The sequence below is a fragment of the Ceratotherium simum genome, chromosome 37, assembly GCF_057802395.1.
Source record: "Ceratotherium simum simum isolate JZ-2026a chromosome 37, ASM5780239v1, whole genome shotgun sequence".
In the NCBI taxonomy this organism is placed as follows: Eukaryota; Metazoa; Chordata; class Mammalia; order Perissodactyla; family Rhinocerotidae; genus Ceratotherium; species Ceratotherium simum.
The window spans coordinates 10,078,213-10,101,634 of NC_141936.1; the positions used below are offsets into that span (position 1 = coordinate 10,078,213).

The window sequence follows — 23,422 nt, forward strand, 5'->3', positions numbered from 1 at the left end:
TTACCCAAGCACAGTGTTTCCCATATGACCTTGAGGTGTTAGTACTAATCTACTGGAGAGTAAAGGAAACAACTGTCCTCTCCAAAAGAATGCACCTTGAAACATAGTCATATGTCAAAGGCATTATTAGAAAAAAGATATGAGAAATTAGTGTCCTTAGACCATAAAGGAAACCAAGCTGTCTCTCAGATAACATGTTTTCCACATAGGTCTTAAAATCATTCTGGAACACTGAGTTGAAACTGTGATTTGATTAAAAAGTGTCAAGTCGGGCCGGCTCCGTGGCTTAGCGGTTAAGTGCGCGCACTCCGATGCTGGCGGCCCGGGTTCGGATCCCGGGAGCGCCCCGAGGCACCACTTCTCCGTCCAACGCGAGGCCGAGTCCCACGTACAGCAACTAGAAGGATGTGAACCTATGACATACAACTATCTACTGGGGCTTTGGGGGTAAAAAACTGAATAAATAAAATCTTAAAAAAAAAAAAAAAAGTGTCAAGGCAACTTTACTTAGGAGACGTAGCCATTTCTAACTGAGAAGTGTAAGTTTGCCAAATAGCTTCAGCAGTCTTTAGAGAGCCATACAGGAAAGGATACAAAATTTCACAGACAAAACTATGCCATGGTGCTAGCTAGGGCAGACCACTATTCTAAAAGCACAAAAGCAGATAAAAAGAACTTCTTGGTACTCTAGGGTGGCATGACAAGTCCAGAACAGAGAGGCTGAAATGACAGATAAGAGAAGACAAATTAAAGAATGCAATCAATGAGGAGGAGGGGGGTGTCACGAACTAGCGACGTGGAATAGCTGATAGACAAGAATGCTTTAAATGTGGAACATATCATAAACAGAAAAACATTTCACCAAAATACTAAAAAGGCTACCCATTCCCTATCATCAGTCAATAACGTTTGAACTGCTTTTACCAAAATAAATGACGGATTTTTATATCCTCCTGTTTGGTTTCACTTACAACTAAATTGTTACATGGTTGTCCCGGCTTAGAAATAAAGCCTTTGTCCATGGAACACAACTAAATCAAATACTCTACACTCCATACACGAATACTTCCCATCTTAAAAACAAAACAGGGGCCAGCCCTGGTGGCCTAGTGGTTAAGTTCAGCAGTGCTCCACTTTGGCAGCCCAGGTTTGGTTCCCGGACATGGACCTACACTGCTCTGTTAGCGGCCATGCTGTGCTGGCGGCCCACATACTAAAAAACAGAGGAAGAATGGCACGGATGTTAGCTCAGGGTGAATCCTCCTCAGCAAAAAAAAAAAAAGAACTCTCCTTTTGGGGGTGGGGTGGGGAACAGGGAATGGGAAAGGTTTAAGGATAATAAAAAATCTCTTATGCTGTAATAGGAAGTCAGCAGATATTATCTAAAATTGTTGAATCAATTTATAGCAATATTTGAATATTATTTATAAACATGGAGGTATGTTCCAGAAGAAACAGCTTAAAAGTTGAAAAACGGATACCTCTCGGGATGAAGAGGGGGAAAGAGGAGTGGGAGACTATTGTTTTAAAGCTTTTTAGCATAATTTTCCTTTATGTGCCTAAATTATGTTAAAAAAACCAAAAGCCCACTCAGTCTCACATCTCCCTACTGCAACCACCTCTCTCTCTCTCTTCACTCCCTTTCAAAGTCAAACCTTTTGAAAAACTTAACAGTACACGGTGACCTCTTGTTCACCACTGTGTTCTTAGTGCCTAGCAAGAGCCTAGTGAATAAATGAATGAATAAACACTGGAACCATGACACTAGCCTGTTTAGCACCTGGGACAGATCCTAAGCCAGTGTGAGCCAACAGGAAACAAACTGACAGAAAGTTTGGAGCAGAGGCTGATAAGTAATCCAGTAAAAGTAACAAATGATAGTAACAAACACTATACTATCACCGCAGAGTCTCAGGGTAGGACTTCAAAATTTATTACTCCTGCCACCCTCAATAGGTTTAAATTCTATTATATTCCCACCAAATGCTTTTTCAGTCTCTACTTAAAATACTCTAGGGACTGATTTGATTAACTGATGGATTTCTTCATTCAAGACGTACTTTTGAACTTCTGCCATTTGCTCAGCAGCGTTCTAAGAACTGTGAAAACAAGTTTCCCGCCCAAAACTCTACCAGAGAGAGAAAGACAGTAATCAGGCAAGTAAAGTACTTACAGGACCGTGACGAAGCAAGTGAACAGCTAAGGTGGAGAGAGGCAGCATGTTTTAAAAGAATGATCAGGAAAGACTAACATTTGAGCTGAGACTAAAGATTGAGAAGCTAACAGAAAACTTGAGGAAGAGAAGTCTAGAAAGAGGGAATAAAATGTGCAAGGGCCCTAGGGAGGACAGAAATTGACATAGTCAAGGAACAGAAAGAAGGCCAGCATGATTAGGATGTAGTGAATGGAAAGAGAGTAGGACAAAACAAGGCAGGAATCAGATCATGTAAGTCTTTGATTAAGAGTCTGGATTTTCTTCTAAACACAATGGAAAGCACTGGAGGATTTTAAGCAAAGGAATGACGATGTGATTAAAGTTTTATAAAGAATACTCTGACTACAACAAGAATAACCTGTATGGAGGTAATGGTGGAAACACAGTGTTAAGCTGTTACAGGAACCCAGGCAAGAGATGAAGGAGGTTTGGCTAAGAAGCAGCAGTGGTAATGAATGGATCTGAAACAATGAGCCCTCACTTACAACTGGCAAGAAGAACAGTAAGCACTTAGTGCTTATTTTTTCTTTAGAGAGCTCTAACTGGAAAAGCTCTTCCTTATATTGAACTAAAATTCATCTCCCAATCATTTGCATTTCTTGGGGGCAAAAGCCTAATTCCAAATACAGGTGACAGCTCTTCAAGTCTTTGAAATAACTATTATGTCTCCCAGCATCTTCACCAATTTCAAGCAATCCTCATAAAAATATAGTTTTGAGCTCCTTACAAGTACGAGTTACTGTCTTCTGATCACCAGTTTATTTACAACAAAACAGCAGTGGGACAAGTGTACAGCAAAACAGGACGAGAAAAGCATGTTTAAGCAGGCAAGAAAAAAAGCACCAACGCTGTGGATTAGCTATATGCAAATCAATCTGTAGTGGGGGGCTTAAAATTCTCCATTTGAAACTTGATTTCCATAGCTCATCCCATTTAAGTGCAAGAAACCTGCTCCGCACACCCAGGAGTTCTGAAAATTCGTATTTACCGAGCCCCTAGCCTCCAAACGATCGGTTGATTCTCAGTACGATGCTGCCTTCGGGCATTATACCGTCTTCACCCAACACAAAAGTTCTCTGGATGCTTTAACTGAATACTCGTGGAATAGACCCACAAACGATATAGACCCGCTCCAATCTAATGTCAGACTTCCCTCCAAGGAGGACGGAGCGGGGCCAGGTCCAGAACCACTTATGGACTGTCCGACAGCACAGGGGGACCAGCCCATCCCGACCACCTGCGGGGAAGGACTGGGATCGGACGGCCCCACATGGTCAACTCCAGGAGACACAGAATTAAGCAGACCCCTCAGGGTCAGAGAGGAGCCCAGGAAGCCCCTCGGTCCCGGCACGGGGGTGTGGCTGGGAGGGATGCCGAGGCGGCCGACCCCGCGCGATTCCCCCGAACTGCAGGGGGTCGCGGGCCCGCAGAGAGGCTCGGCCAGACTGCCAGCCCCCGGCCCGGGATGGGCCTTGGGCAGCGGGCGGCCGCGCAGGCCGGCGCCCCGCCGGGTGGTGCCCAGTCACCGGCCCTGACTCAGCTAAAAGCCGGCGCGGCGGCTCCTCCCTCGCGGCGCCAGCTGCGGCCGCACTCACCGGCTGAGGTGATCATGGCTGCGCCCCGCACTCGCCCGCCCGCCCGCTCGCTCGCCGTCCCGGCCGCCTCGCGGATCTGTCAGCTCACAGCCCGCTCACTGCGCCTCGCCTCCCCGCTCCCCCGGAGCTCTGCTCAGTCAGTCGACTCTTCAGGCCGCCGGCTCACTTCTCGCCCAGGACCCCGCCTGCCCCGGGGCTGCCCGCCGCTCCGCCTGACGCCCGGCGCGAATTCTCCCCGGTCTGCGTCTTCCGCGCCGCCACCGCCGCCCCAACCCGCGCAGACGGGTGCACGGAGAGCTCCATTGTTTTCTCTAATCCTCCTCGAGGTCAGCGCTTCCGCGGGGGTGGGGACACTCGTCCGCATCCTGGATCAGGCTTTACAATAGCCACCCCTCCAGAGAGGCCCCCACCGTCACCCGCCATTGCGGAGAGACAGAGTGTGGAGGGGAGGTGCGAGCGGTGCTCGCAGCGCCACCTACTGCTTGGGCGGTCTCCTTGCAGCTCCCCCCATCTCCAGCCAAGCCTTTGGGGAAGGGAGCAGGGCAAGGAGCGTTTTCTTAGAAAAGTGATTTTCAAATATTTTAAAAAGCAGAACTGTCTTCAAAAAAAAAAACAAAACAAAACTCTCACATAAATGTTTTATTATCATTGGTTTATAATAAAGTGAAACAATGAAGGTTTTTATCTACATTTGGAATAGTTAATATTGTACATGGTTTAAAAATTGGAAGTATAAAAAGATATACAGTGAAAAGTGTTCTAAAGGAAAAAAAAAAAGCTTTCCGTACTTGCCTTACATCTGCTCAGTTCCTCTCTCCCGCCATAGCAACGGGTTCTTGGTTTTTAATATATCCAATTTGAAATGGCAGTGTGATGGCCATTTGCAGGCCTAGACAAGCTTCAATAGCCAATTTACTTCAATAGTCAGTACTGAGAAATCCTTGACAAAGATCGGTGACAAGTAGTGGCATTTTTAAGCCACTAGCCTTGCACTATCAAGCTACTCTTCAATTGAACAGTGATTACTAAAGCTTATTTCTGAGGTCTTTTCAAAACAATGTAACCTAGTGGCACAAGACAATGCTTTGCAGTTGAATTAAAATCTGGTTGATAACACATTTGAGTGTATGTGTGAATTTAAAAAAAATTAGTATTCTTAAGCTATGGTTGTTGAAATATATTAAATATAATTATCAAACACTTTTGAAGAACCTGTGGCTCAGATTGAAAGGCACTGCCCTAAGAGGTGTGCATGAAAAATAAACAGATTGAGTGTTTGGGAATATCATTTTACAGAGGCACTTTGGCCAATTCCTCGCATAAAGACACTTGCGTGCCTCAACCTCCTAGAGGAATCTCAAACAAATGCTCACAGGTAATGGAAATGAATGAAGCAGGCCTAGTGTAAGAAAATACTAGCTCAACAGTATGGTGAATGGCAACTGACACTTGGTGTCAGGGAGGCAGTAGGGGGTGGTGGTGACTGTGACAAAATGAAGAATGAATGCCCCATCTAAAGACAGTAGTGGCTACTCAGCTCCTGCAGCATTGCCATGCAAATGCAGGGTTACTGTTGTGAGAGCTTATGATTTTTCCAAGAAAAGCCAGAAACCAGAATTTTATGTAAAATCTTCTGAATTTTAAAAGTTGGCAACATGGGCAAAATGGGTGAAAGTGGTCAAAAGGTACAAACTTCCAGTGATAAGATAAATAAGTCCTGGGGATGTCATATACAGCACGGTGACTACAGTTAACAATACTGTATTGTATATTGGGAAGTTGCTAAGAGAGCAGATCTTAAAAATTCTCATCACAAGAAAGGAAAATTGTTGGGGGCCGTCTCGGTGGCACAAGCGATTAAATGCGTGCGCTCCGCTGCGGTGGCCCGGGGTTCGCGGGTTCGGATCCTGGGTGCGCACTGATGCACGGCTTGTCAGGCCATGCTGTGGCGGCGTCCCATATAAAGTGAAGGAAGATGGGCACAGATGTTAGCCCAGGGCCAGTCTTCCTTAGCAAAAAGGGGAGGATTGGCAGATGTTAGCTCAGGGCTGATCTTCCTCACAAAAAAAAAAAAAAACAAGAAAGGAAAATTGTAATTATGTGCAGTGAGGGATGTTAACTAAACTTATTGTGGTAATCATTTTGCAATATACACATATATCAAATCATCATGTTGTACACCTAAAACTAATACAATGTTTTATGTCAATTCCATCTCAATAAAATTTTTAAAAAATAAATAAATGTTGGCAACTAATTCAAAATGTTTTAAAACAGAGAGGTGGTCTGCTCTTCAAAGGGAAGACATTCTCTACGGGAGGACAGTCATGTCTCTGGCTTGGAGGTTGCACTTGTAATTGCCACAACCTCATCTGAGCCCCAGGGGACCCTGTGAGAGGCCCCTCTCTCCTTGGGGATTCTGATCTCCCACCTCGAGGGCTGTCCCAGACCTGTGGTTTCTCCCTCTCCATTCCATTCTGCACTCTTTAATCAGAGCAATCTTTTCAAAGCTCAACTCTGATCACTGCCTCTTGCTTTTTAAAAACCTCAGTCCCCATCTTGGCTCTATTCTTATCCTATGTCGTCCCCGGCTTCTGTCCACAGCCTTCTTCTCACTACCTGTTCTCCCAGTGAGAGAGCAATGCCTTCGATTCCTCTGGACAAGGTGGTGGCTCCTAAAATGTACCCCTGCAGCCCTGCTCTCTCTCCTGAGCAACAGACTCGCACACCTACCAGACATCTCTGCTTGATGCTCCTTAACCCAATGACCTCAAAGCTGCACGCGCTGTCTACCCACCCCACCCCACCTCCCAACTTGTGTCCCCTGCCTTGATCTCCGTGTGGTGAATGGCATCCGTCAGCTTCTGAAGCCGGGCCCTGGGGGTGCCCCTGACTGTGCTCTTTCCCTCACCCAGTCTACACCAGATCTGGTCTCCCTAATATCTCACACCAGCCCAACCTCCCATCTCACGCCATCACCCACCAGTCGCTCTCCCACCCTCACCCAACCGCTTCTTTTCTGGCTGCAACAGCCTCTAGCAGCCTTGACTTCCTGCTCACCATCTCATAATTCTCCAGCCCATTCTTCACAGCCAGAAGCACCACCAAAAACAAGGAAGACAAGCTCCTCCAAGCTCCTCCAGGCCTTTCACTCAATGCTGCTTACCCTTCATCTTATGTCCCACCTCCCTGGCCTGGCATGCCGGGCTCCAGCCATCTGCAACTGCTGCAGCTCCCAGAGTGGCCATGCCCCCATGGACCTTGTCTCCGACCTTGGTACCTGCTCTTCTCGCTGTCTTCAAGGCCCCCTCCCCCTCAACCCTGCATAACAAGACTTGTCTTGAGCCCCAGTCAAGCATCACCTCCACCAGGAAGCCTTCCTTGACTATCCCACCACGTGTCCCCTTACAGCCTTGACCCCACATAGCTATAATCATGTCTTGTTGCCCATGTCCCAACTGGACAAGGGACTACTCAAGGGCACGGCCACAACTCATCCATCTCCATTTCTCCTATAGTTACTAGCACAGGGTCAGGCACAGAGCAGGCACTCAGTAAATGTTTGTTGAATGACTGGATGAACACAGGGTCAGTTAGTTGTTGGCACAAGGCTAGAAATCAGACCTATGTCTCTGAAACCCCTGCCCTCTCCAACAGTCTCAAACGAGCTCTATTTTCAGCGAAGATTTAGGACATAGTAAAATCACAGAAGGAATTCTTACCCAGGGCTCTGTTCATAAACAACTATCTCCCTCCAAATTTAGGAGTGACCCCAAACGTCTCAAAGCCCAAACGAGGGCAGCTGTGGGCTCACACAGGTGTGGGCTGGGCCGGGGTCCCTGTCGGAGTTGGGGGAGGCACCCGGGAGCGGCGCTTTCTTGGCCAGCGCGCCCAGTAACAGGATGCAGTTCTGAGCTTTTGCCCGGAGCCTCTCCCAGACCCGCGCCGCGCCCTCTAGTGGTCACAGTGCTCACCAGAAGGCGGAGACTCGGGCAGGGGCGAGCGCGCTGTGGCCACCCACCCTTACCCCCTAAATCTCAGCTTCCTGGCATTTAAATCCTGGGTCTTAGGAGGGCTCGGTCCTCCTGTCAAGAATCGGGCTTGATTGCTTTTTGAGCTGCAGCGTGATGAAGCGCTGCGGCCGTGGGGTCCCCCGAGCCCTGCTGTAGAGGGGGCGGGTCCCCTACCCGGCAGGGCCCCCTGAGAGGGGAGGTGCTCTAATCCACTGCTTGGCAGAGAGCAGCGCTCAATAAACCTCAGATCTCACGTCACAGGGACTGGCCACGTGACTGGTGGTTGCTTCACGTACGGCATGCATGCCACATGCTCTTAGAGTAAAAGCATTTATTCACGGGAGCAGAGATGTGAAAGGCAGCCGGTGACACGGGCCTCCCGCGGGTGTGTGCTTGGTTGGAGGGAAACACCTGGCCAGGGCTGGAATTGGCCTGGGTGGACTGAGGCACAAAAGGACCCGGGAAGCCATCAGAGATGGTGGGCTCTGTTCCCTCTAAGGTTGGTGTCCAGGAGGACAACTCCCATCTTGGGCAGAAGTTGCCCTGGAGGAGCTGATGCTGGAAGCCACTGTGGTCCTCTTGTTGGGGGAAGAGGGGGTTTGAGATGACCAGCCAGCTCTGGGCAAGTGGCGGAGTGCTGGGATGGGAGGAGTCACAGTGAAACCCCAAGACATGTCTCCTGCAAGTCTCCAGTGTTCTAGATTCTGGTTGTCCTGTGCAGCAGCCACACTAGCCTCAGGTGCTATTGAGCGCTTGACATGTGGCTAGTGCAACCCAGGAACTGATTTTCAGTTAAGTTTAATTTTATTTCATTGAAATACACAATTCAGTTATTGAAAAATTTTAAATTATATTTGGAACAATTTGAGGATGTGAATTTATTTTTTCAACTATAAATTTAATGAAATCTAAATATAGATCAAGTATTTTGGATAAAAATTTAATATCTGAATTGGGCTGTGTCAAATTCTCACAGGATTTCAAAGATGCAAAATGTCTCATCAAAACTTTTTTATATTTGCAGTTGAAATGATACTATTTCAGACATACTGGGCTAAACAAAAGATCTTGTTAAAATTAATTTCTCTTGTTTCTTTTTATCTGTTTCTTTTCTTTTGGTGAGGAAGATTCACCCTGAGCTAACATCTGTGGCCAATCTTCCTCTTTTTTTGCTTGAGGAAAATTAGCCCTGAGCTAATCATCTGTGCCAGTCTTACTCTATTTTGTATGTGGGTTGCTGCCACAGCATGGCTTGACAAGTCCACGTCTGGGATCTGAACCTGAACCTGCAAACCTGGGCTGCTGAAGTGGAATGCACCGGCCTTAACCACTCCACCACCGGGCCAGCCTTCTTTTTATCTTTTTCTAATGTAGCTACTAGAAAATCTAAAGCTACATTATGTTCCTGGCATTATAGTTCTCTTCAACAAGGCTGGTCTAGACCCACCCCGAGGTCTTTTTCCCTCTGACTTCCTATTCAGGCCTGGCTCTTTGGCCTGCTTCACAGTCTTGCCTGCTCTTTGGTGCTGGCACATGCTGGGCCAGACCAGACGGGAGGCAGAGGCTGAAGGTGAGACCCACTTCTGTAGGAGAACAAGGGGCTGGGCGTGGTTGCCCTGGCAGCCCCAAGTTCTGGAGTACGCAGTATACCTGGGGCAGTAGGTGGTCAGGGTGAGGGTAGTCTGGAGTTGAGGTAATGATCTGAGGCAACACGCTGCTCTGAGAAGACCTCAGCGAGGGAGAGAAGAAACACGGGGGACAAGACAGAGACCCAGTTTCTGCAGCCAGGATTCAAAATGAGGGCTGGGTCACAAGGACTAAACTAAGCACCTAATTACTCCAAATAAATGCAGAGCAGGAGAGCAACAAGCTGGACTTAAGACTTAAAATCTGAACTCCTACTGAGGGTCTCTGAATTTCACTGGTCAAGGAATAGAGGTGGGGGTCTGCATTTGCAGCAGGAGCCCCGGCTAAGGCGGGGAAGCCCCCGGAGGCAGCCAGACAGGGCTCTCGCCCTTGCCAAAGCCCTTGCCCCACAGTGGCCCCAGTGCCCAGCCCGGCTTTGGGCCTGAGCTATCCCACACCCCTGGAGTCAGACTCTGGGATCCCTGAACCACGGCATGGCCCAGTGGGGTACACTCTGCCTCTGCTCCCAATTAGGCAGCCCCACGTGTATTGCAACCAGAGGGCTCTGGCTCAGGGGCCAAGGGCATGTGAGGGATTCATGCAGGATGCTGGTCGTCCACCACGCCTTGTATCCTATTTCCCCTTGAACTCCAAGATTACGCAAGCAGCAGGCTGCCCAGGCCAAATTCCATGTCTTGTCTCAATCCTTGATCCACTAACACACAAAACCAGGTCAAAAGGGGGTTATGCAGCCCTTGGGTACAAAACAACTGGCTTCCCCCACTGTGCTGGCCGTGTTTGCCAGCCAAACAGAGCAAAGGGCAGGCTTCCCCACCACAGGGAACCAGCCCTGCAGTGAGGTCCTGCTACACTTTGAAGGACAAATTGCTTTCAGGTTAACGTGGCTGCCATCGACCTTCCCCGGTGAGGCTGGGTCCCAGGTTTGCTTCCCTGGGGTAACAGGGGCTTGTTTAGATCACAGATTTGGGGATCTCAGCCCTTGGCCCCTTTGCAGGTTTGTCTTGGTTCTGGTTTGACAACAAAAGGACTCCCTTGTGTGCTAACTCTTGGAGACAAATACTCTGAGAGGAGAGAAATTGTGACATAAATATTATACAGGGCTCTCAGAGACTCAGATAAGGCCATTTTATCTTGTTAAACAGACATATGTGGGCACACAAACACACACACCCTACTAAATACGAAGCTAAATGCTATCCTTAAAAAACTCTTTTTAAATATTTACTTTCCAGCTACATGTTTTCCAATCCCAGCCAGTAGGATTGTGGAGATGTCACCCAGGGCAGGATGGGGGGACTTTCAGCCAGACTCTTCCAGAGGCTCAACACCATTTGTCCAGATGCCCTGTTCCCAAGGGCTCCTGCAAAGAGCACCCTATGAGAATAACGGAAAGAGCCATTCTGTTCTCGATTAGACAGCAGTGAGGTACTGTTTGGTTTTATTAGGTAAAAGGAATGATCAATTCAAGTCAGAAGCATCACAACTACCGCCATATTAGAAAGATTAGTACCCAAGAGCCCAGACTGTGACCTGACTGGAGGGCCCTCCCCCTCCCCAATGGCTCCTGTACCACTGACCTAACCCGGGGCCTCCGCCCTCAGCCAGGCCCACCCCAATCTTCGTGCCTTGTAAGAGTCTTTGGGGAGGAGACCCGCCACCAAGGTCGTCTCTTCCAGCACCTAACTCATCCATCTGCTACAATACAGCAACTAGACTGTTCCTAAAAGGATGCTGCTTATCTTAGCCACGTCTCAAGGAAGCCAAGATGGGCCTGGAAGGATCTCATGTCCCATGTTCATCAGCTGGAAGGCAGAACCCACATCGCAGTAAAGACAGACCTTCTCTCTTCCACTATTCACAGGAAATACTGAAGGTAATGAAAAAATAACAAGTAAACCACCCTTTACACCAGAGGCTTGCAAACGCAGATGCCCACTGGGACTGGAACCACGGCATATATGAGTGAAGTACAGTAGAGAGGTGGGTGGGTGGGTGGAAGAGGGGGTCAAGTGCGTTGGGGTGGAATTTAAGCAAAATGGAGACCATGGCTTATTCCATCCTCCACCCTGAAAACTAGCTTTTTTTCTGTGCAATCTCCCAAGTTTCAAACATTGGCCAGGAACTCCAACGTCTTTAAACACAGCAGAGGCTGCTGCCTCGTAACTTCTGCCTTAGACCATTTCCTAACTTAAAAAAGCTCCCTCCCCCCACGAAATAATAAAACTCAAACCAAATTACTACAAAGAAATTAATGGAGAAGTAGAAAAATATAGCAGCTTCAAAGACACCAGTCTCCCCATTTTAAAACAAAACCACCAGTAATTCATTGAGTTCATTCTTGTGCAGAAGGAGGTCAGCTGGGTCCTTCTATTGGTGAGACTGCCCTGCATTATTAAAATGACACCTGCTGCCAACCAACCCCAAACAAGATGCCATCCTACCTGTCCTCACACTAAGAGGGATTAGGTTCCCTATTACAGAGAAGAAATTGAGGCAGAGAGCAGGGGCGGCTCCTCCTTAACATTCTGGAGCCCCTCAGCCACAGGTTTCCCATTCCCCCTTTGAGCATCATCATAGAGAGAGCTGAAATAACGAATGAAGTTATGCAGCACCTTGCAGAGCACTGGGCAAATAGTAGGCACAACTGCATGTCCGCTGAGTGAATCATGCACGAATGAATGAATTTAGCTACTTCCCGTAGATGGTGCTTCCCATCAGGGAAAATCAGGAGCTGTCCTCACCATTCCAAAGACTGGATTTCTCCAGAGACAGGGGAGGAAGACAAGGGAGGTAATGCAGGGTTCCCTCTACAAGTGAACAGATGGCCTTCCTGGCTTTTAAGGGATCATCATAGACCCTGTCTGACTCACAGACAGAGAAAAAAGGATTCAGGAACCCGCCACCTCTGGACTGGGTCTGCTTTGACCTTGGATTAGGACCTGAGATTGAGAGAAGCTCCTATGCCCTTGTAACACCCCTAACTTTCCCTCTGTTTGGTGCTGTGGGCAGTTGCCAGCATCCTTATTTCCAAAGGACTTGGCACAGAAAATCACTGTCAACACAAGGAAGAAAGGGCCCTTTCTTCTCACGGGCGTACAAAGCTATTTCTTTCCTGGGTCTGCAGCATACAGACCTTCTTGGCTCTGACCCCACAGGCCTCCAGGGTGGCAGTGCATTCTTTATTCTGGCTTGCTCTGGGAGCTGAGGTCCCAGGAAGCCCAACCCTCTCTGCTCTGGGGTGTCTCTTCCTAGAATTTGACAGGGAGAAGAGAGTGGCTCATCCAGAGTTTTTCAAAGGTGCCAAGACTGGCAGTTTCAGTGGAACAACTCTGTGCTGTTGGAGATTGTCCTATACACTGTGAGATGCCACTAAATGCCAGGGGCGCCCCACAGTCACAGTGACCCCCCCCCCCCCACGTTTCCAGTGCTGCCTGGAAGGGTAGCCTGGCCTCCGGTGGAGAGCCACTGGGCTGGTAGTGCCCTCATGAGTTTGAGAAACAAAAGCCCCAAAGGTTGAGTGACAGATCCAAGGCCACCACTCCCACATCTAACGACTTCTCATCCAGAGTTCTTTCCAGCTGCACTTGAAATGATGGATGCTCATGCAAACAACCACAAGATGCCATAGCACCACAGAGGCCCAAGTAGACAGCTGTCTGTTTCAACGGCATAGAGAAATTGAGGCACAGAGAGAAAAAATAACCTCGCTGTGACCAGAGAGTGAGCAAATGCGAGGCGGGGGACGGATTCCCAGAGGATCCGTTTTTCTGGGTCATATTTAGCTTAGTACATCCTCTGCCTAGCTGGTAACTGTCAGTGTGGCAGCCCCCTGGCAGGTGGGGCCTTTGTAGCTACCATCATCCCAAGGTCAACATAGAGGCATGGGGGTTCAGTGAGAAGGAGCCAGCCCCTAGTCTGTAGGTTAGAGCCAGGGCAGCCCAGGGGTCCAGCCTTCATCTTGAGTCTCCGGCAGGCTCAGCGGGAGTGTGGACAGCTCCATCACAGGCTCTTGAGCCCTTTTCAGGATCCTCACAGTCTCCGTTGGGAAATATGGCTGTCAGCGCCACCTCCTCCTCAGGGTCCTGGGAGCTATCTGGAACACAAGAGAAGGAATCACCCAATCAGAAAAAGTTTAGGAGTGAGTAAGCTAGCAACGAAAGGGAGGAAGTTGGCCCCGGTGACTACTTAAAAAACACAAGAAAATACGTATCAAAAACCTTAAAAACGTACATACCCTTTGACCCAGCAATTCCACTTCTAGGATTTTATCCTAAGGAAATAATTAGGAATAATTAGTGGAACTGCTGAAGCCATCTTGCTACCTGCATGAGGATGAAACAACACTGAAGATGATTCAGCAGAGAGTTGAAAAGAACCTGGGTCCTTGATGGGGTCACTGGACCCCTGAATCAAGCAGCCCTGCAGCTGACTCCACCTCGAGACTGTCCTTTAGGTGAGATAATGAATTCCCTTGCCGCTCATGCTACTTTGAGTCATGGTTTCTTCACCTGCAGCTCAAAGCATCCTAACCGATTCGATATCCAACAAAAGGATCGGCTGAGTAAACGGTGGCTCACCCGCATGAGGGGATTCAGGCATTAAAAATGATGTATAGGGCCGGCTCCGTGGCTTAGCGGTTAAGGGCGTGCGCTCTGATGCTGGCGGCCCGGGTTCGGATCCCGGGCGCGCCCCAAGGCACCACTTCTCCGTCCAACGCGAGGCCGAGTCCCACGTACAGCAACTAGAAGGATGTGAACCTATGACATACAACTATCTACTGGGGCTTTGGGGGGGAAAAAAATGAATAAATAAAATCTTTAAAAAAAAAAAAAATGATGTATAAAATTCCATAGAACTAAATACATGCACGCACACAAGTACAAGTAAAATTGGAAATCTGAATAAGATCTGTGCATTGTTTCAATGTCAATGTCCAGGTGTGATATTACCCTATAGTTTTGCAAGATGCTACCATTGGGGGAGACTGGGCAAGGTGTACACAGGATCTCTTTGTGTGATTTCTTACAACTGCATGTGATTCTACAATTACCTCAAAAAAAGAGATAAAAGATGTTGCTGACATATAATTATTGCGGTGGAATATTGCACAGTCACAATATATTATTGATGAAGAAAGCAGATTCCAAAACAGTATGCATAAATGTATGTATGTATAATCCTATATTTATTATATATATTATAAATGTATATGTATAGTCCATGAATACAATTTGCATCTTAGCACATTCACTTCTACATGAGATTAAACAACTTGTTATATGCTATAGAGAGGGAAGTTATCCAAGATTTATGTAAAATTGTGTATGATTCCTTTGCATTATTTTTTTTTCCTTTAGTTTCCAGATACATCCACCATGTTGATGGAGAGGTTGAAGTTAACATTTTTGCAATTAAATATTTTAAATATCTGATGCATTTTGCAGATGATGTGTGTATTATACATGTGAATTTATTAAAATTTAATAGCACAAGGAGACATAAATAGATAGACAGACTGACAGACAGAATGGTCTATCCCAAAATACGGATTGTAGTTACCTCTGATGAAATTACATGAATGATTTTTAATATCTGTTTTCCTTTTTTAATTTTTTGAGCTTTTAACTGTGATAGGCAGAATTCTAAGATGGCTCTCAAGATTCCCACCCGTTAGTGTACTCAGCCTGTATAATCCCTCCTTTGAGTGTGGGTGGGATCTGTGAGTATGATGGGATGGTCACTCCCCTGATTAGGGTACTGTATATGACAAAGGTGACAATGGATGGTCCCTCCCGTGACTAAGTTACGTTACAGGAGCCAGGCGATACTCTGCTGACTGAAGGAGCAGCGCCGTGTTGTGAGAGGGCTGTGAGAGATGGGACTGCGGGGCCTCTTGGTGCTGAGGGCAGCCCCAGCTGACAGCCAGCAAGAAGGCAGGGACCTCAGCCCTACAGCAGCCAAGAAATGAACTCTGCCAAGAACCATGTGAGCTTGAAGGAGGACTCAGGCTCCAGACAGGAACACAGCCTGGCTGACACCTTGATGCAGCTTTGTGAGACCCTGAGCAGAAGGCCCAGCTAAGCTGTACCCAGACTTCTGACCCATGGAAAGTGTGAGAGAATAAAGGGCTGTTGTTTTAAGCTAAAACAAACTGCTAAATTTGCTAAATTTGTGGTAACATTATGAGGCAATAGAAGACTGATACATCAACTAATGATTTTTAAAAAATAAGGGACATGATAAAAGTTTATTTTAAAACACTGCCCACTGTCTCTGTAACAAAACTATAGTATTCAGTACACCTCGGTGGGGATGGGGTCGGTCACATACGTTCAGCTGGTTACAACCTGCGTCCCTGGGTACTTCCTCTCTCCATCCAGCCTCAATCCCTACTGAGTGCTCTTGTGGACCTCGCAGAGCAGTCTTCTCCTTCTCCTTCTCCTTCTCCCTCGACTCCACTTGGCGGCTTGATGATTCTACCCTGGAAACGGCTCCCTGGTGAGTTCCTGCCTCTCCATTCCAACACTGCCTGATCGGGTCCAGGCTGCCTATTGTCCCTCCTGGGACTATGCAGTCCCCTCCTAGCCAGGCTCTAGCCCTGGTCTCTCTCTGCTCCTGCAGTCCTGTCATCTCTCTAGATATGCCCCTAATCTCGACACCCCTGCTCAGAAGTCGCCAGTGGCTCACTACGTTACCCTGGCCCCATAAGACATTAACCACAACCCTGCTCAGAACAAGCCTAACATGTTACTTTTAGCTGGCAGGAAACCACAAAGAAAGGAAGGAGAAGATGGCTGAACAAAACCAGGCAAAACTGGTTGAAGGCAACATGGCAGCCTGACTTGACCTGACATAGACCCCGCAGCTCATTACACTCTTTTTTTTTTTTTTTTTTTTTTAAAGATTTTATTTATTTTATTTTTTCCCCCCCAAAGCTCCAGTGGATAGTTGTTTGTCGTAGCTGCACATCCTTCTAGTTGCTGTATGTGGGACTCGGCCTCAGGATGAACGGAGAAGTGGTGCCTCGATGCGCACCCGGGATCCGAACCCGGGCCGCCAGCATCGCAGCGCGCGCACTTAACCACCAAGCCACAGGGCCGGCCCTCATTACACTCTTATTGTAATACATTACCGTATTATAGAACACACCCATAGATGCCATGACAGGGCAACGGCAGGATATAACCAAATAAGGAAAGAAAAGAGGTGGCACCTTTGCTCCCCAGAAAATCCTGCCCATTTCCCCCAAGAACTATGAATATCCCTCCTCTTCATTACCTAGACCCCTTATAATAGCTGCTTAATCACCCCAGGAGCTGAGAAGTTGATTTGTGAACTTAGTTCCCACTTCTCCATTCTTTGGCCATTGAATAAAGCTTGTGCTGGTGAATGCTCAGCTTTGGTTTCATTTCAAATCCACGACACTGAACAGGAGAGAACCCTCTGAGGAAGGGATGGATTGTGGGTATGAGGCCCACTTGTGGGCCCCTCCTTGAAGCTCCTCCGAGTGTGGGTCAGAGTCCCACCAGAGTGAGGTGAAATTGATAACAAGTATTCCTGAGAGATTTAGGTCCAGGGCCCTGATTTGGTCCCAACTCTCCCCTTCAGTCTCAGCCCTTACCAGCCTCCTTCGGGACCTCACTGGGACACTCTTGACAGGGGTCCCTTTTCTGAGCATGACACCATGTGGGAAAACCTTTGTTCATGGTGTTCTCTCTCCTAATCTTCCCATTTCTGCCTCAGAAAATCCCCCAACCCCCAGCTCAAAAGTCATTTGCTCTGTGATACTCCCAGGATCCTCTGGGGGAGATGGAATGTGTTTGGCTCCATGTGTCCCACCACACATCTAGCTGACACCTGCCTTACAGCCCTGCCCACACCGCCTTCATTAATCAGAGACTCCTGGGACTACAGCCCTGCTGACCAAGCCTGTGTGCCAGCCGCCTGGTGACATGGGCACCTCACATTGCTCACCCCACAAAAGGCAAGTGCTCCATGGATGTTAGTTTACTCTATCCCTAAGGTCCCTGCACGCACATGACCCCTCCCATAATCCCAAGCACAAGGTCCAGGAGGCCAGGAAGACAACACACTCACCCTGAGTTGGGCCACTGGGGGAGGTGGCATCCGGGTCCTTCCCCCGGCTCCGAGGACCCCAGGAAAAGCAGGCCAGCAGTGCCGGGAGGCCCGGTCTCCCCCAGGCTCCTTCCGCTAGAAAGAACACAAAGTCCCAGAGGCAGCGGGTCAGACAGTGCTTGACACGACTGAGAGATTTTCTGTTTGGCAAACCAAGAGCTTCAACTGTCAACTGCCCTATTTTCAACTGTCTGATTAAAAAAACAAAGATTCTGACGAGCAAGAGGGGGTGGGGTTTTGTACTCAAAAAAAGAACGGAAAAAAAAAGATTGCTTTATATATATTATCTTATTTCATCCTCACAAAAACCCTACTATGTAGGTACCATGTTGGGAAAACTACAGTAACAAAAAGGACATAAAATTAATTACAATTACATAGCACCAAAGAAAATCCTCAGAGAGCAGTAATTTCCCCCTGATTTTTAGTTCAAACTATTTCTTAATAGGAACAGATTTAATCTTTTTTGATAATCACACACAAAACAATTTCACACTGATTCTGGTTTCCTGATTATGGTACCACCTCAGTTAGCTGGAGATCGCCCAAGACCCCCAAAATCTGGAATAAGGTCTACTAGAGCAAAGTTTAAAAAAAAAAAGACTCCAGGCAGCCAAAACATAGGATATCCTTGTTCATAATTCGTTACTCGGGGCTTATTTACTCGTAATTTGCACCCACTTCTAACAAGATCGGATTCTTAGTTTTTCAACCCAAAGGCAGCTGGATTGGGCATAAACTGGATAAAAAAAGGACACCGCCACGAAGCAGACAACCTAAAATATAAGACTAGCCATGAGGCCGTGAGCAAAGAGACTGGGAAATTGGAAAAACCAGCCGCAACTGCCAGCAAAACCTTAGCAACATGAATCCATTTGGCGTGAGGGTCGTGGTGCTGCCCGCCTCAAAAGCCTGGAAGAAATCAGTGGACAATGAGCTATAATTACGCTCATGACCTTTAGGCATGAATGAAAGATTTCATGTTGTTCAGTATGCTTTTATAAAAGTAGAAACAAGTTTAACGCAGTAGAGAATGATTCCCTTGCAAGATGGTAAAATTTCTTAAGTGTTAGGGTTTAAAAGGAGGCAAGGATTCTGCATGCCAGGCAGGGAAATGGGAATACAGTCATGTACCACATGACGACATGTCGGTCAACAACGGACCGCATATACGACGGCAGTCCCATAAGATTAGTAGCATACAGCCTATGTGTGTAATAGGCTATACCATCTAGGCTTGTGTAAGTACACTCTACGATGTGCACACAATGACAAAATTGCCCAGTGACGCATTTCTCAGACCGTGTCCCTGTCATTAAGCGATGCATGACTATACAATGATGATTCAACTTGCGAGGGAAAGTCACAAAACCATGTGGTAAGAGCTTAGGGAGTGGAAGTGGGTTCCTGGAGAAAAGGCTTCCTGGAGGAGGAAGTCCACTTCTGAAATGAGACAGGATTGGTCAGGTGAAGAGGAGGATGGAGGAAAAGCCTTTTCATTCTGAAGCAACCACAATGTGTACAAAAGCTTAGGAGGCCAGAGCAAGCTTGGCTCTGGGGAATTAAAAGTTGCTCCTTGGTAATGGGAGAGGACTAGGACACTAAGGGCTCAGAGAATTTTCTAGGCACCTGCTCATTAGGGGGCAGAAAGTTTCCCCCCTTGGGGCTAGATCAGTGATGGGGCTGGCATCAACAGCCAGAATGACAATCCACCTCAGGACATTCCCTATATCTTTCAGGATGCTGGTGGTTGAGTTTCAAATTTAGCCAGCTTCCTCACAGACTCCACAGAAAGGGTTGTGGGCATGGAGGGGAGGTTAGGGCAGGCTCTACAGCTTGATAGGGATGGCCTGCCCTGAACCAGGCCAGACTGGCAGGTGGGTCTGTGACATTTGTGACAACAGAGGTACCAGGTCTCCTTGCTGGAAAAGGCCCCCCTGCAAGTCCGGCAACTCTCCTTTGCTGGTTAACACACCAATGCCCAGGGAGGCAGAAGACAGCCTCTGTCTTCATTAACTCTTCAGCAGGAAGGGTTGGAGGGCGGCTGGTGCTGAGGGTCGGGGTGGGGAGGGGGTCAGGAGTGCAAAGAACGCTCCTGCATCTCCCAGTTTTACCAGATCCAGCTATACTCGATGTTCATATTTTAATCCTGGGACACTGCAAAGCTCCTGTAAAACCTGTGTACCAGGAGGGAGGAGATTCTGACCCTTCTGCTGATGGCAGCAGTCCATCGGGGTTGGAAAAACTCCCCTCCCCGCACTTTAGGAGAGTGTGAAGGGAAAAGGTGGTCTCAGCAGACCTAGGGGGAGGGAGGGAGGCACAGCAATGGGTGCACAACCAGGTGGGCAGCCAAGAAGGATTAGAAAGTTCTGTGCCCTCAGTTCCTCACACCCTTTCCCTACACCTCCAAATCCCTGGTATCTATTCCTAGACTTCTTCCTCCCCTCGGCACTTCCACACTGAGCCTTCACCGTGGCATCCCTAGCTGCACAGCGTTCTAGAAGCTCCTGGCACCGCCAACCCTCCTAGTCCGAGTTCTGTCCCCCTCCCACCTCGAAACCTGCGCATCCCAAGACTTGCACATGTCCTTCCCTTCCTGCCCCTCCTCCGGGCTCCCAGATCTTTGCCCAGCCCAGCCCAACTCTTCTCTCCACCAGCCTCCCCTGCCTTCTGCTTGTCCCCTGGGCTTCCCTAAGCCTCTGCATCTCCCATGCACTCCAGATCCTCCCAGAACAGACTCGACCCCTTGCCCAGGTCCCGCTGCGCGCTAGCTGGGAGGCCTAGTGCTATGCACCTCCCCTCTCTGGGCCTCAGTTTACCTCGGTGCACGACGAGAGGCGCCGGCCTAAAGAGTTCCAACTTGGGGGCCTTCCCCTGCCGCCGCCCGCCCGCGCCCTCCCGGACCTGGCGCCCCCTCACCTGGTCGCGCGGGCCCGGCGGCTTGCAGGGCCCTGCAGGCGGCCGCCTGGACGGCCAGGCAGGAGGCGGGGTGGCCGGGGCAGTAGGCGGCCGCCTGCACCGGGCCCCCCACCTGGCGGCCGAACACGGCGCGCAGCAGCGCCTCCAGCAGCCGCAAGCCCGGCGCCACCGCGTCCTCGGGCCCGGCCTCGGCCACCAGCACCCCGACCAGCGCCGCGCCGGCCCGCCGCCGGCCGCGCACGTCCCGCAGCATCTCCCGCAGGCGGCGCCGCGGCTCCCGGGCGGCCAGCGACGCGGCGCGGCACAGCACGAAGACGAGCGGCGAGCGGATGGCGCGCGCCTCCGCCGTCCCGGGCGACCCCTGCGCCCCCGGCGCCCCGGGCCCCGCGCCCTCGGCCGCCGCGCCCCCGGCTTGCCCGCGCCTGGCTCGGCCGGGAACAGCGCCCGGGCGAAGTCCCGCAGCTGCGCGCGGCTCTGCTCGCGCTCCCACAGCTCGCCCACCAGCAGCACCTGCCCGCGGCCGCCCGCCGCCTCCACCAGCGCCTGGAAGGGCGGCTCGGCCGGGCGCGCGGGCCGCGCCGCCAGCGCCTCCAGCTCGCGCTCCATGCTCGCCGCCGCCCGCCCTCTGCGGCCGCCGCCGCTCTGCCGCGCCAGGGGCTGGCCTCTCGGGACGGCGGCGCCCGGGTCCCGGAGGACACGCCCCCGAGGGCTGCGCCCCGCCCGACCCCCGGGTCCTCAATGGTGGCGCCCCCCGCAGTACCGTGGCAGACGCGGGGAAACTGCCCTATGGCCATTCGTCCGTCCCTCCGTCCGTCCGTCCGTCCATCCATCCATCCTACAAGCACTTACTGAGCACCTACTAGGTCCAGGGCAGCCGAAAGTGGAGGAAGACAAAATCATTGTGTGAACAAATATACCCTCACAAGTTAGCTCGATTTGAGACCTGGAGCAGATGTTTCTGAGGAGTCCGTGTGGTTCGGGGACAGGAACTTTTGGGGGCAGGGCCGGCCCTTAACTGTGCTGCTCTGGAGTGAGAGGGGGGCACCAGAGAAAGGGGTGCAGAAAAGGGGGTAGGGGAAAGAGGGGAAACAGGGGTTTCTTCTGTTACTTCTGTCACTTAACTCACCTTTTGGGCCTTCAGCGTTTAACAAAAACTAATTGAGGCCTCATTATGTCAACACACGCTTATTACCTGCAGGGCGCTGCCCTCCGCACTGGGGGTGAAAACCTAGAAGGCAGACGGCACTGCTCCCTGGGGAGCAGAAAGTGGAGGAAGGCAGATGTGGGGCACTGGTGGTGCTTGGATCTATGTGGGGCAGGGGGACAAGAGGGTGTCAGGAGGCCAAGTCAGAAACAGGAATCATTTCCTTTATTCTAAGGGTCTAGGTCAGCTTGTCCAATAGAACATTTTGTGATGATGGAAATGTTTTATGTTATCTGTCCTGTCCAGTGCGGTAGCCACTAGCCACATGTGGCTATTATCGAGCACTTGAAATCTGCCTAGTGCAACTGAAGAACTGAATTTTACATTTTATTGAAGTTTAATTAAATGTAACTAGCTTCATGTGGTTAGTGGCATGGGACAGCTCTGGTCAAGGCTCTTTACTTCTCTGTTACATGCTATAGACCAAAGGCCCCTTTGGGTCAAGAACATGTTAATACTCAGCTCTCTCCTTCACCATATAACCCCCAATCTGCTCTTCTAGTTACTCTGTTTCCTGCCTCTTATAATTATGCTGAAACATCTCCTCCTGGAGGGATTGTATGTCCGTTCAATAAAACAAACCTGTTTTGAGCACCTACTGTGTGCAAGCAGCAGGGATTCAAATATGGGCAAGCAGCCCTGCCCTAAGTCAGATCATCTAGCAGTTGTTTTAGCCAGTGTTTGGGGGAAGGGTCCCATATCTTTGTTGGGGTCCTAGTTAATATGACCTCTTGCCTCTGGATACCATCTTTGCCCAGGGCTGAGATCCAGGGGCTTGGGTAGGAAAAGCCCAAGATTTGGAACAAGAAGCCCTGGGCTGGAATCAGGTTGGGTTCCAGCACCAGCTCAGTAACTTGGTCATTCAGCCTCTACCATGTGCTGTGCCCAGTGCTGGGGAGACAGCTGGGAACGGGACAAGTTCCTACCTTCATGGAGCTGATGTTCTAGTGGGGGCTGGGAGAAAGAGACAATAAACAAGGAAACACATAAATAACAGCTTCAGATGGTGATTGGTGCTATGAAAAAAATAATGCAAGGCTGGCAAGATGATATTGTACTTGAGATGCTGGCCCCTTCCTGTGAATACAATCCTGAAGATGCCACAGAAGCAAGTGGAAGGTTGAAGAGGATAAAGAAACTAATGTAAAAACCATGAGAAGCATCCTCCCACCACCCTACCCCCTTGGAGGTAGCAGGGGGTTGGGTCGTGGAGTGTGGGAAGGAAACAGATGTCCCTTGCAGATGAGGACTGGGTGCCGTATATGGGGATAGACTGAGTAAACACCTTATCATGTGCTCTTTTCTCTGCCCACATTGGCCTCCATAGATCCTTGCCCAGCCCCAGCTCCATCCCCCCTCCACCCCCACGCCCACTGTTATGGTGCTGGGAGGCAAAAAACAGCTGTGCTAGCCAAGGATGGTAACATCAGGCTGAGGAAGAGGAAGGGGGAATCACCAGTGAGGGGGAATCACTATTCCCCCATCTCATCTTTGTGATCCAAGCTGGCAGCTAAAGCTCCAGCCATCACATCTATATTCCAGGCAACTGGATAGCAGAGCGCTGAGGAAGGAACAAAAATAAAATTGACTTCAGATTTCTTAACAGCAACACTGGATTTAAGAAGATAGTTAAATAATATTTTTAAGTATCAAAAAGAAAGAACTTTGAACCTAGATTTTGATTTCTAGCTAA

The 23,422-nt window shown here is 49.4% G+C and overlaps 2 protein-coding genes across 2 annotated transcripts in view; both read right to left on the reverse strand.

Annotated features, from left to right (window-relative positions):
- PSMD1 (proteasome 26S subunit, non-ATPase 1) overlaps nt 1–3,961 on the reverse strand; it is a 92,479-nt gene extending 88,518 nt beyond the window's left edge. The window contains exon 1 of the mRNA XM_004427668.3: nt 3,811–3,961. Coding sequence (XP_004427725.1) covers nt 3,811–3,826 — 16 coding nt within the window. The 5' untranslated portion in view covers nt 3,827–3,961. The remainder of the gene's footprint in view (nt 1–3,810) is intronic.
- Nucleotides 3,962–10,879: 6,918 nt separating this feature from the next.
- Nucleotides 10,880–21,146, reverse strand: C37H2orf72 (chromosome 37 C2orf72 homolog). The gene is given in 4 exon segments (XM_087424707.1): nt 10,880–13,563; nt 17,568–17,681; nt 20,526–20,933; nt 20,936–21,146. Coding segments are annotated over 4 exon segments (858 nt in total). The 5' UTR covers nt 21,132–21,146; the 3' UTR covers nt 10,880–13,423.
- Nucleotides 21,147–23,422: the final 2,276 nt, after the last annotated feature.